The sequence below is a fragment of the Lipotes vexillifer genome, unplaced genomic scaffold, assembly GCF_000442215.2.
Source record: "Lipotes vexillifer unplaced genomic scaffold, Lipotes_vexillifer_v1.1 scaffold763, whole genome shotgun sequence".
In the NCBI taxonomy this organism is placed as follows: Eukaryota; Metazoa; Chordata; class Mammalia; order Artiodactyla; family Lipotidae; genus Lipotes; species Lipotes vexillifer.
The window spans coordinates 3,755,396-3,769,669 of NW_006770909.1; the positions used below are offsets into that span (position 1 = coordinate 3,755,396).

General features: G+C 40.2%; 1 protein-coding gene across 1 annotated transcript in view; it reads right to left on the reverse strand.

Moving 5' to 3' along the window:
- Window positions 1-14,274, reverse strand: part of GOLIM4 (golgi integral membrane protein 4) — an 83,466-nt gene that overhangs the window by 26,887 nt on the left and 42,305 nt on the right. Inside the window, exons 2-7 of the mRNA XM_007446427.1 lie at window positions 12,828-12,902; window positions 10,142-10,191; window positions 8,452-8,505; window positions 6,759-6,909; window positions 2,679-2,761; window positions 202-285 (exon numbers count right to left, since the gene is read on the reverse strand). Of these exons, the coding sequence (XP_007446489.1) occupies window positions 202-285; window positions 2,679-2,761; window positions 6,759-6,909; window positions 8,452-8,505; window positions 10,142-10,191; window positions 12,828-12,902 (497 nt within the window). The remainder of the gene's footprint in view (window positions 1-201; window positions 286-2,678; window positions 2,762-6,758; window positions 6,910-8,451; window positions 8,506-10,141; window positions 10,192-12,827; window positions 12,903-14,274) is intronic.

Below are 14,274 nucleotides of genomic sequence, written 5' to 3' on the forward strand. Positions count from 1 at the left end.
AAAAAAAAAAAAAAAAAAAATCAAAGGTTTATTTAATATTCTCTTGATCGAGTTTTGAAAGCATGCATGATCTTCAGGATCAGGAAAGCTCTGTCCTAAGGAACTCAGTGAAGCCTGGCCTTTAAGAGACTATACGCACAGAAGAATTCAGAAATGTTAAGCAGACTTAAAAGAACCCAGAGAGGCCGCTACCCTTCTAACCTGTGCGGCAGCTAGTGCACTCTTGTGGTCTTCCAAAGTCACTACAAGTTGTTCATGCTCGGAGAGTAAATTCTTATGCTGTTGCTACACAGAAAAGAATTTTACAGGTTGAGTTTTAACGTTCTAGGACAAACTCCTCTTGGGCAGACAGTGGCATGAGCACCCAGATGCTGCTTGCTTGCTGGTTTGTTTGTTTTTGCAGTATTTGTTAAGTTCCAAAATCTTTGTAGAGGGAAGACTATGATTAATGTATTCCACAATCTAGAATGTGCTACCCAAATATCACAATCACTTACAGTGAAATCAACACACAAAGAAAAATACCTCTCGTTATTAATAAACCTTTGTAAATAAAAAGCTTATTAATCTAACAAACCTGCAACATTACAGCCATACTGGAAATAAGTGAAAAGTATTATTAATAATATTTGAATTAACATTTTTATTATTAAAACATTATAACAATAGTGCAGAATATTTGAAAAATAGATGGGGAAATATATAATCCCACTATCCTTAAATAAGTTACAAACGATTTTATATGTTTCCTTTCGGTCTTCTCTACATAACTGTATATAGCTATCATAATAGCCTGAATTCTACTTTGTGTACTTATTTTTCACTTAAGATATTAAAGGTATTTCTATATTGCCAAAAAAAAAAAAAAGCTTATTAAGATTGAACCATCTAGCAAAAGAATCATTTCAGTACTAATGGAAATGTTGGGATTTCCAGATCATCGTTTAGCTTATGATACAGAAGTGGTAAAAGTATTGGGCCTGGTCCGGTTTATGCAAAGCCCCAAATAACAGTGTGCATTGTAAAGCATGTCAAATAGGGAACGACTTTTAAGGTCACTCTACAAAGTAAAGCAGGCAAACACTAAACAGTCACATGCTGGGTATTTTTTTTACCTTGACATCTTGCAGCTGTGTGTGCATGTCCTGATGCGCTCTCCTCAGCTGTCTGTTCTCTTCTCTCAAATTGTACACGGATTCTATTTTAGAAAAAGGGAAATCATGCGTAAAGCCCTGGGCCTTTTGGGCTCTTGATTCTATTATTTTCACATCTAAAGCCTCACATAACTTTTTCTAGGATTGTTTTGAACTTTGATAGTACCATATTCCAAATCAACAAAACTATACCATTTTGGGATGTGGCATGGATTCAGCTGGACAACCCAATACAATCTGGTTCAGTGGTTTAAATACATTTAAACAAGCTACACATTGTAGAAGTTAAGGATTTTTAATTACTCCTGTGCTAAAAATGAAATGTTTCTGTTAATAAGCAAACCCTTAGGAATGAAATGTAATGGGTAGGGGTCATCTAAGATTTTGATCTCTTCACAAATTAAAAACAGGGCTATCAAAAAGCAAAACCACATTTCTCATAGCATGAATAATTTCCACAGTCCCCAAAAGGTATTTCAGTTACAAAAGCAACTCAAGAAATAAATAAGAGACAGAGAGACACCCCATCTGCTCAAAAATTCTAAATATATCTTCTTTCTCCCACCATTGAGTTCTTGACTGATCAAAATTCTCCCTCCAATAGCTATAGGACAGTTCCTTCCAGGGCTACCATGTGAGACTGTAGCAATCAGAGTGAAGTCTTAAAACCTCCTGAACCACAAGCTCCACTGTTCGGGGAACAACCTCTTGCTAATTTTCCCACATTTTCAGTATCTGGATGGTATGAACTGGCAGCGCTTGGGCTAAATACAACACACAAACATTTTTTTCAGCCCCTGCAGTGTTGGCCTACACATAGTGTCTTCCACATTTGAAGAGCTGTCACCATTTAAAAATCAAGAATCTGGGTCTAATAAGATTCTGGCAACATTAGGCCAGTTCTCATGTGACAGCACTCAGAAGTTAAATGGTGGCTGCGTGACCATAATGACTCATCTCCAACGGGAGACACTGTTGAGAGTGAAAGGGGGGCTGTTAAGAATTATGCTGGGACAGCAGCAGGTGTGGACCTGTACTATGTTGGGCAAACCGTCCCCAAAGTGGCAGCCACTCGCTGCAGGCAGAACTTCATGTCTCCAGGGTGGCCCTCAGCACAGAAGGAAAGTTCCAGTCACCATCCTGCCTCATACTTTCTAAAAGCTTATAGATTGAACCATCTAGCAAAAGAATCATTTCAGTACTAATGGAAATGTTGGGATTTCCAGATCATCGTTTAGCTTATGATACAGAAGTGGTAAAAGTATTGGGCCTGGTCCGGTTTATGCAAAGCCCCAAATAACAGTGTGCATTGTAAAGCATGTCAAAAAAATGTTGGGATTTCCAGATCATCGTTTAGCTTATGATACAGAAGTGGTAAAAGTATTGGGCCTGGTCCGGTTTATGCAAAGCCCCAAATAACAGTGTGCATTGTAAAGCATGTCAAATAGGGAACGACTTTTAAGGTCACTCTACAAAGTAAAGCAGGCAAACACTAAACAGTCACATGCTGGGTATTTTTTTTACCTTGACATCTTGCAGCTGTGTGTGCATGTCCTGATGCGCTCTCCTCAGCTGTCTGTTCTCTTCTCTCAAATTGTACACGGATTCTATTTTAGAAAAAGGGAAATCATGCGTAAAGCCCTGGGCCTTTTGGGCTCTTGATTCTATTATTTTCACATCTAAAGCCTCACATAACTTTTTCTAGGATTGTTTTGAACTTTGATAGTACCATATTCCAAATCAACAAAACTATACCATTTTGGGATGTGGCATGGATTCAGCTGGACAACCCAATACAATCTGGTTCAGTGGTTTAAATACATTTAAACAAGCTACACATTGTAGAAGTTAAGGATTTTTAATTACTCCTGTGCTAAAAATGAAATGTTTCTGTTAATAAGCAAACCCTTAGGAATGAAATGTAATGGGTAGGGGTCATCTAAGATTTTGATCTCTTCACAAATTAAAAACAGGGCTATCAAAAAGCAAAACCACATTTCTCATAGCATGAATAATTTCCACAGTCCCCAAAAGGTATTTCAGTTACAAAAGCAACTCAAGAAATAAATAAGAGACAGAGAGACACCCCATCTGCTCAAAAATTCTAAATATATCTTCTTTCTCCCACCATTGAGTTCTTGACTGATCAAAATTCTCCCTCCAATAGCTATAGGACAGTTCCTTCCAGGGCTACCATGTGAGACTGTAGCAATCAGAGTGAAGTCTTAAAACCTCCTGAACCACAAGCTCCACTGTTCGGGGAACAACCTCTTGCTAATTTTCCCACATTTTCAGTATCTGGATGGTATGAACTGGCAGCGCTTGGGCTAAATACAACACACAAACATTTTTTTCAGCCCCTGCAGTGTTGGCCTACACATAGTGTCTTCCACATTTGAAGAGCTGTCACCATTTAAAAATCAAGAATCTGGGTCTAATAAGATTCTGGCAACATTAGGCCAGTTCTCATGTGACAGCACTCAGAAGTTAAATGGTGGCTGCGTGACCATAATGACTCATCTCCAACGGGAGACACTGTTGAGAGTGAAAGGGGGGCTGTTAAGAATTATGCTGGGACAGCAGCAGGTGTGGACCTGTACTATGTTGGGCAAACCGTCCCCAAAGTGGCAGCCACTCGCTGCAGGCAGAACTTCATGTCTCCAGGGTGGCCCTCAGCACAGAAGGAAAGTTCCAGTCACCATCCTGCCTCATACTTTCTGTCCACTTTCACTCCACTAGAGTCCCTGCTTGATCCCTGGGCACTGGCTTCGTGACTGGGTCTGGGGAGAGATCAAGAACAAGGTGGGAAATGTGGCCAGTGGTTGGGTTGTCCACCTACATGTCATACCGGATTTTCTCAAAGGTCAAAACAGGACACTGCGGGGGCTTCCCTGGTGGCGCAGTGGTTGAGAGTCCGCCTGCCGGTGCAGGGGACGTGGGTTCGTGCCCCGGTCTGGGAAGATCCCACATGCCGCAGAGCGGCTGGGCCCGTGAGCCATGGCCGCTGAGCCTGCGCTCCGCAACGGGAGAGGCCACAACAGTGAGGGGCCTGCGTACAGCAAAAACAAAACAAAACAAAACAAAACAAAAACAGGACACTGTGGCAACTGAAGAGGACCACAAGTGTGTCATCGGCTGGATGGGCCCTCAGTCTACACACAGGCACACATGCACCTGAAATACCTGAACTTGGCTGACTTTTAAAGGAATTCAGTTTATAACCTTAATGACGGTGTCTCCTGTGCCTTTGCTGTGTGACGCTGAGCAAGTTACCTAACTTTAGCAGGCCTCAATTTCTTCACTTGTTAAATTAGACTAAATATAATGCCTACCTTGCAGGCTGTTATGAGACTTAAATAAGATACCTGTACAAAGAACTTCCCCCAGTACTGGCACATGGAAAACATTTGTTAAGTGTCAGCTATTATTATAACGATAATGGGAAGAATAATCATCTAAGTTCACATATGCTATCAGCTCATAGCTATCCATATTCTAAATTCTAAACTCCCTCCTCGTGTCAGTAACCTGCCAAAGACTACTCAGACTACACACGTCATAGGTTTGCCGCTACAGACCCGCGTCTATCACGATGCATCTATCTTCAATTTACTATCAGGGACCATAATCAAACAAAAGTGCTGATGTGAAAATCACTTATCAAAGTGTCATCAAAGGCACTGTCACATTAAGGTGTTTTAAGTCTCTCTGAGAAACTTCTTCCAAAAATTAATTGATATCAAAAATACCGTTCTCTCTCTCTCTCTCGCTCTCTGTCTCTCTCTATCACTCCCTCACCCACCAAGGTATTGGTAGATTCTCTCTTCTGATGACAAGAGCCCTATCACTTACTGTATTTCTACTTTTGTTCTGGGTTCCAGGAAGCTCAGACCAGGCCATCAGGCTTGAACTATCTGAGTATGCAGAGCTCACAGACAAGTATCCTCCTATTTTCCATGGTTCTGATTTCTTGTTAAAATTTTACTATACATGGACTTGGTTTCAAAGAAAGGAGTAACTATAGAGTAGACACAAGATAATATGCCTTTTAGGGCTATTACTAAAATTGAATGAACTAAATTATGTAAAGCATGCCAAGGTCAGACACCTAGAAGATTTTACTTCTCACTCCTTAATGGATCACCTTCATATCAATATAATTAAATATATTTCCTCAGCTTGGCTCAGGTTTGAAAATGCTAAACAGTGGATGCTACAAGTCAAATGTCCTCCTTCACCACACGAAGGTGTAGCATCCCCAGGGTGGCAAGTGCTGTCTGCGCACTGGAGTCTTCTGGTTCTCTCTTCCTTTTACCACCTTTGTAAGGGCTTTCAGTGTTTAGTCTCTTCCTTTCTCTATTTTGTTATCTTACTGACTCCTCACCACCAACAAGCCAAGGCCCCTACATGTCTACATCTCTTGGGTATCATCCGCTGACATCTGGCTCCATCAAGACCACCTCAACCCTGTGTAAACTGCCTCAGTGGCTATTTAACTCCCAGGTGCCTTTTTGGAATACTTACAGACAAAGTATTCCTATTATTTTGGAATACTGTTATTAGCCTATTATTTTGGAACACTTCGAGACAAAACATTGCAAAAAAAAAGTCCAAAGAAAAGTCCAAAGGACCCTTCACACGGTTTCTTTCTATGATGACATTTTATATAAAACCAGGAAATTGTTCTTCACCCATGTTTTTGCAAAGCACCAGCATTTCACCCGTGTTTTTGCAAAGCACCAGGATTTCACCCGTGTTTTTGCAAAGCACCAGGATTTCACCCGTGTTTCTGCAAAGCACCCGGATTTCACCCGTGTTTCTGCAAGCACCATGTACATTTTTAAACCAAATCTCACACTTCAAACTTATTTAGTACCTGGATAGGTGATTGTAGAATATGCTATTGCCCTTTTCCAGAACTCACATGTACTTAGAAGTGATATATTTTGTTCCACATTACTATGAAAATACCTGATGCTGATGCTGGTGGTGGTTAATATAGATTGAAGGTCTACCATGTACCAGTAACTGTTCTAGGTGCTCTGCATAATGTAATCCTCATAACAACTCTACAAGGTTGATACTTTTTATGAATAGCCCGCTTTTACAGATGAGGACAGTTTATACTACACAACTTGCCTGTGGTCATATATAAACTAGTCATTGAAGAGGCCAAGATTCACCAGGGCAGTCAGACTCCAGAGCCTGAGCTTTTTGAAGCTATTAGCGATCAACAGGGAGTCTTTATGCCCCTGTGGAGATTTGGAAATGCATCACTGTAACTGGGGAGCACTGATGGCATTTTGTGGGTGGGGTCAGAGATGCTAAATGTCTCACAACACACTTAAAAAGAGAACTGTCTTGCCCAACATGGCCAATGTGCCCCGTTGAGAAACATTAAGTATTCTATTCTGTTTCCCTAAACAAACCCAAAGAGATAAGTGTGAAACTTCATAAAGAAGTAAGAAGTAACTGGTAAAGGACCACATGTAAGGTAATCAATCAGCAAGCAACAAACAAACAAAACAAAAGTCTATTGTTCTATTCAAACGTTAATATGAGTATTCATTTCCATGCACACTGACTAATTAGGCTTCCAAATACCTTTTAGCTTAGAAAGCTCTTGTTCTTTCTCTTGCTGCAGCTGCAGGTATCGCTGCTTGTGGTCATTAAATGTCCTACTGAAGTCTTCTCCTTGCCTGCGGTGTTCCTCTTCCAAGTCGCTGTGCTGTTTCTTTAGCTCCTCGTGTTGACTCTGCAAAGATGAAAACTTTAGCAGGGATGTACATTCTCTAAATTGTATCAGAATCTGTCTCTCGGTAGCGTCGTCTTTCTCTTGCCAGGAAGGCAGCACAAATGAAGAAGTAGGCTTCGTTTTCCTCAGACTGCTTTGAATTTGTGCAGCTCCCTTCCATTTCCCTTCCATTCCAAATGAATAGTTTGGGATCATGGCCAAAAATAATTTTCTCCTGAATTTTTACCATTAACGGGAAAAACAAGAAGTTGGAAGTTTGCATGAGGGATGGAAAAGGAAGCGATCTGGGGAAATTCTCAGGGACTCAAGTTACTGTGGAAACAGGGTAAAGCTAACGAAAAAATTACCCCTCCATGGATACTCTAGACTGCCTCTTTCAATCTGATGTTTTCCCAGCAACATTTTTTATTTCCTTTCTTTGATTTTCAGCCTTCCTGGTAACCCAGTTTAAAGAAGCGGGGAAAAAAAGACTTTTTTCCGTTTGGGGGAAGTAAGAAATCGATTGTTTATAGAACGATTCTTACTTATACTACTCCTGATTATAATACTGTAATCACAATCTAGATAAATTCTACAGTCTCCAAATGCTTAATGTGAAAGGGTGGTCTTCTTTAATTCATGTATTGCTTTCTTGATAATAGGAAAGATGCTGGTTTTAATAAAAAGCATATGCCCTACTGATATAGGAGAAAACACAACACTAAACAAAAAGCTGGGGGGGTTGGGGCTGGAGACGGTGGCGTGGTTTTTTTCCCTGCTGTGCAGGGTGGCATAATGTCTGCTGTTCATCTCTTCTGGCCTGAACAGAAATAATGCATCTCTCTCTCTCTCTTTTTTTCAATTTTCCTGACACAATAATGAGTTTTATCCAAGTACCATGGAAGGAGAATCTTTAAACATAAATTGTGCTCCTGTGGTAGGCAGAACACTTATTACACATTAGTAACAGGAAGGCAGCATTTTAATACTTCTACTGCCTCCAGCGCGACTAAGATAAAAGAATATATCTAAGAAAAACCACTCTGAGAAATTAGATTTTAAAAAACAAACAAAGGGGCTTCCCTGGTGGCGCAGCGGTTGAGAGGCCGCCTGCCAATACAGGGGACGCGGGTTCGTGCCCCGGTCCGGGAAGATCCCACATGCCGCGGAGCGGCTGGGCCCGTGAGCTGTGGCCGCTGAGCCTGTGCGTCCGGAGCCTGTGCTCCGCAACGGGAGAGGCCACAACAGTGAGAGGCCCACGTACCTCAAAACAAAAAACAAAACAAACAAAAAACAAAAATCCTTAAAGGACAGAGAACAAAATTAAAAATTAGGTGACCAGAGGGCCTCATTTATAAAAAATGTGTAATGAGCTAAATATGTTCTTTGTAATCAGGTGATAAACATGATGGAGCATTACAATCATATATCACTTTTAGCCAGAAATGACTTTAATATACCATATCACAAAACAAATCAACTTTCTGTAAACTTTCCTTGATCACTTAAGTTACTTAGTTAATCCTTTGATTCACTCATGAAGAACAACTTTAAATTACTCACCTTTAACATCTGATGTTGGACATTCAACGCGCTGTACCTGCTATTAGAATCTTGCTGTAAATTGAAAAGCAAACAGTTAACACAAAAATAACAAATTTGGCTCTTTTGCTAACCAGAGCTTAAAGGTCTTAATGGAAGGATTTCACTCATTTCACTTGTGTTAAGTGAAAATGAACTCTAAGCTCGAAACAGGACAATTCTGAGGCCATCTCTACTTAATAGCAGAAATGAAGTTTTCACATTCCTCTAAGTTTGCTAGACTTTAACAATGAAAAATCAGGACATGGAATTATGAAACAGCAGCTTGACAGGGCCCTTGGAGGTGATTTACTTCCACTCTCATACTGAGAAGAAAAACTGAGGCCAGAGGCACAGGGGAACTTGTCCTGAGATGCAGCACCGCATATGGCTGATATATTGTGCCCGGAGCTCCAAGGGGAAAAGGAGATAAACCAGGCCTCACAAGCTTCGCATGGCTTCCGGGAAGGGAGAGAAAAGGCACTTTCCTGCCTTGAGCTTCAGCGGGTAAGAAATTCTACATACGTGACTTTACCCCAACTAGACTCCAACTCACAGAGTGAGAAACGGAAAAGCTAAGGAACAGGCCAGGGCAAACATTTCCTTTAGTAGCAGAGCCAGGACCAAAACTTGAGCCTACACCTATGGCTGAAGCACGCGCTCCAGGAGTGTGTCTCTGTGTGCCAGTGGAGCATCTTCACATTTGGACCTCACCCAAGTCCAGTCCTGGGCAACCATAACCAGTGAGTGTGCAAACCACAAACCACCTGAAAGTTTTCTCTCCCCAGGCTACTGTGTTGTTCTATCTTACGTGCCCCGCTCCTTGCTTTACCCGTCACCGGTACAAGCATAGCCTCAATTCTTTCTTTCTTTCATATTCTTGCAGCTTCTAAAATGAACTGCATTTTTGCTTTATCATTTTATTTTCTCACTTTACCATTTTAATTTGTAATAAATTACATTACAAAATGCACAACAGAACACACACAATTCTGGCTAGGGCTTTTAAAAGCAGGTAAGAGTTGAAAGCCGACAGCCTCCTAGCTATTCAAGGAACAGACTCTTCTCAGTTTTAATACCCCAAAACGCCAATGCTTTATTCAACCAATGCTTACATATTTTTCTTAGAGTAAGAGAAAAACTTGTTTTTCTCCAGTTAATTTGGACTTAAAAACTTTTTAAACTGCCAGTATCATTTATGTATTCATTCATTCCACAAATGTTTTTGAACATGGGAACTCAAGGCCAGGTACCGTGTCAGACATTACACAGCAATGTCTATGCAAGTGACAGTAACGTCGTGCAAAGGCAAATTAAAATAAATATCACATTCTATAGAAAAGAGAGGCTACAAATGAATAAATAAGTGAATAAAAATAATCTCTTCATGGTTGAACATTAAGGCTATTTCCAATTTATCACTATCACAGTAATGTGATAAACAAAGGAAGGTTGGTTTTAAAAGAACAGTTTTTAGGTCTTCCTCTGAGAATCTCTTGGCAAGGAAGGAAGGAAAGGAGAGAAGAAGCGGGGGAGGGAAGGAGGGAGGCAGGGAAATGTATTTCAGCCCTTCAATCCTAATGATCAACAGAGTAAAAGGTTTTTGTGACTATACTTCCCCCTCTTGCAAGTTTTGTGAAATAAAAAATTAAGGGAGAAAAAAAAAACTCACCCTTCCCTTATTTAGTGTTTCTTGTGCTTCTAATTTATAAACCAGAAAATCTAGAAAATACAAAATGGAGAAAATAGAGTATAAGTTAATTCACTGTGGCATTTTTAGACATCTAAAAGAACATAGACGTACTTTACTCAGACCTAAAAAATGTTTCAGGTTTCAAACAATCTACTTGGTGACTTATATACTTTGTCTTTTAATGCTTTAGAAAGAGTTGAAAGAAACTGTTACATAATTTTCCTCTTTACCTTTAAGTTGTGAACCTTGTATCAACAAAATACACACTATAACCAACTGATTAAAAGTGCATTTAGAATGTGTGCTCGGTGATGAACTGTCCTTGAAATTAAGGAGAAAAAAAACATGAGGGGCACCTAAGGACAGAGATGATTTATTGCCAGCCACTAGATGGCACACGAAAATCATTTAGGACCTGAAAAGGAAATCAAGCCGTGGAAACCATCTTTAATGCTCTTAAGGCTTTATGATCCACTAGATGGCTCTATAAAATCACTCTGCTTTTGAAGACAAGGGAAATCCAAATCCTATCAAAGCATTTTAATGTTCTGAAACATCTCAGTAAAACATCCTAGCCCACACTGCCCTCCTCTGTTCTCCCTCCTTCTACCTCACACCAAGGTAATCAGATGGAACACCTCACTTCAATCTCAAGATTTACCAAGATGAATAAATAAAAATAGAATGCAGGAAGTAGAATGTTTGTTTTTTTGTTAGTGAGCTGCATGAGCTGCTTATAAATTTTGGAGATTAATCCTTTGTCAGTTGCTTCATTTGCAAATATTTTCTCCCATTCTGAGGGTTGTCTTTTGGTCTTGCTTATGGTTTCCTTTGCTGTGCAAAAGCTTTGAAGTTTCATTAGGTCCCATTTGTTTATTTTTGTTTTTATTTCCATTTCTCTAGGAGGTGGGTTACAAAGGATTTTGCTGTGATTTATGTCATAGAGTGTTCTGCCTCTGTTTTCCTCTAAGAGTTTTATAGTTTCTGGCCTTACATGTAGGTCTTTAATCCATTTTGAACTTATTTTCGTGTATGGTGTTAGGGAGTGATCTAATCTCATACTTTTACAAGTACCTGTCCAGTTTTCCCAGCACCCCTTATTGAAGAGGCTGTTCTTTCTCCACTGTACATTCCTGCCTCCTTTATCAAAGATAAGGTGACCATATGTGCATGGGTTTATCTCTGGGCTTTCTATCCTATTCCATTGATCTATCTTTCTGTTTTTGTGCCAGTACCATACTGTCTTGATTACTGTAGCTTTGTAGTATAGTCTGAAGTCAGGCAGCCTGATTCCTCCAGCTCCATTTTTTGTTCTCAAGATTGCTTTGGCTATTCGGGGTCTTTTGTGTTTCCATACAAATTGTGAAATTTTTTGTTCTAGTTCTGTGAAAAATGCCAGTGGTAGTTTGATAGGGATTGCATTGAATCTATAGATTGCTTTGGGAAGTAGAGTCATTTTCACAATGTTGATTCTTCCAATCCAAGAACATGGTATATCTCTCCATCTGTTTGTATCATCTTTAATTTCTTTCATCAGTGTCTTATAATTTTCTGCATACAGGTCTTTTGTCTCCTTAGGTAGGTTTATTCCTAGATATTTTATTCTTTTTGTTGCAATGGTAAATGGGAGTGTTTTCTTGATTTCACTTTCAGATTTTTCATCATTAGTATATAGGAATGCCAGAGATTTCTGTGCATTAATTTTGTATCCTGCTACTTTACCAAATTCATTGATTAGCTCTAGTAGTTTTCTGGTAGCATCTTTAGGATTCTCTATGTATAGTATCATGTCATCTGCAAACAGTGACAGCTTTACTTCTTCTTTTCCGATTTGGATTCCTTTTATTTCCTTTTCTTCTCTGATTGCTGTGGCTAAAACTTCCAAAACTATGTTGAATAAGAGTGGTGAGAGTGGGCAACCTTGTCTTGTTCCTGACCTTAGTGGAAATGCTTTCAGTTTTTCGCCATTGAGGATGATGTTGGCTGTGCCAACACACCGTAAAGCAATTATACTCCAATAAAGATGTAAAAAAAAAAACAGAATGCAGGTAATTTCAAACCACAACCTGTATAAGCTCCATGCTTTATAGAAAAACTCTGATAAAAATCAACAGCATTGCCTAATACCTGTGCTAAATGTTAATTTTTCAAGCCAAACCAATCAGTTGTGCCAATAAAGCCTTTACCACAAGATGAAAACGGGTGTATAACCTAAAAGACATTGTACAATAAGATCAATTCATTACGTTCTAAACATACATGTATACGTATATGTTTATATAACGCTTGTCATATTCTGGACAACGCATGCTGTTACTTTTCCTGGATGCCTGTGGACGGAAGTTTCAGGTATTAGTAACGTATGCATTGATAATATTCAAAGAAAAACTGTGTGTTATTTCCGAAGCAATACATATAACCAATATATGAATGACCTCAAAGTGACACCAACTGAATGAAAGATTCTAAATCTAGTCTTGAGCAGGAATTATTTTGTCACACAATGTATAGCATATTGCTTGGTATCTCCTTCTCCATCCACCAAATAAAGCTGACTTTGGGTGATCTGAAAAATTTCTTAGCAAAAAAATAGTAAAGCAAGTACGTGATGCTTCAAAGAAGAGTATGATAAAAACACGGAACACGAATTACATTATTTATTTACCTTCCTTTGCTTTCTTATGTTCAAGTCTTTCCTTTTGCAAGGATTTCTCTAATCTTGATCTGTGTTCATACACAACTGGAAAAAAAAAAGTTAAAACTTATCTTCAAAGAATTAGAAATTCTAAGGTAAAATTAACATCAATTTTCAAAACAGGAAGAAGACAGTTTAGAGTCCTTTCACAATTAAAATTAAAATGTATGCATTTTAAGTTCCACATTCTTGGTAAAAGATGGACACAATAATAGGCATAATTCTGGGCTGACTCCTATGCAGTCTGCCCCTCTGTAAAACCAACACTCTGGAAGAGGCTTCCACCTTCTTGTCCTCATGCTTCTGGAACATGAGTCTGTGTGAGGTTCCAGGTCTCTTCCCGGACAAGCGTGTCCACGCTCACGACTTCAGCCAACATCTACACGGCACTTACCCTCACATCTGTGTGTCCAGCTCCCACCTCTCTCTCAGGGGCTAGGAGAGGATTTCCACCCAGATATCCCATAAGTACTGCCAAGTCAACATGAGCTGTGTGAGTCTCAGTGAAAGATGCCTGGGTGGGTGAGGAAACCTCAGCAGCATACTAAGCCTTGCTGAAATAAGAGGTGGATTCCGCCATGTCAGGAAAAACTTAGGTAAGATAGCCACAGAGATGAAGGAGGGAGAGACTCTCCCCACTAAAGAACCTATACAAGTGCCCACAAAGGAACAAGTCAGGTTTACATCTGCCATGGCAGGAAACCCAAGGCAAACTGATGTCCTGCTGTAGGACCTTCCTGCACTTTACCAACCCCACCTCCCCCATCTACTCTGAAGTAGCTGGAGTTGCCTGCTGAGTGCAGGAGACAGAGCAGATGTGTTAGGGGGGAAAATAGGCAGAAGCCCATCGGGACTCTCTCCCCCACTACAGGCTTCACATCTACAGCAAATGCGAGCTGCAAGAGTGGGAAAAGCTTTACCTTTAAATGAAAAAAATTTGTATTACTACACTGGACTAGACCAGACATGATCCTTACTAAACCAAGACTGTGTTTGTGGATAAAAGTTACTGAAAGATTTTTTTCTTTCTTTGATCTGAGAGAAGCTGTAAAGTAGTGAAGTCTGTCTTAGATTTCATGCAGGGACAGCAAACCCAGCTCCGCGGAGTGGTTGGAATAGGGGAGAGGAGGAGAGAACAAAGTTACGTTTCTGATGCGCCCTTTAATCCTGTTTGTTCAGCATTACGGTCACAAATGATCTCATTCCCTGCAAGCTCAGCCAAGCCTGTCACTTGGTTCTTTTACCAACCCTAGCTCCCCATGACTACCTAAGATACAATTCAATCACCAGTCACTGACTGTCCGTCCAGTGCGTACAGCTGCCCGACACTGCTGGCCGCCTAGAGTTGCCATGGTCGCAGCAACTCCCCTCCCTGACGTCTGCTTGTTGCTGCTGGACCCCCTGCCCCATCCCTCCC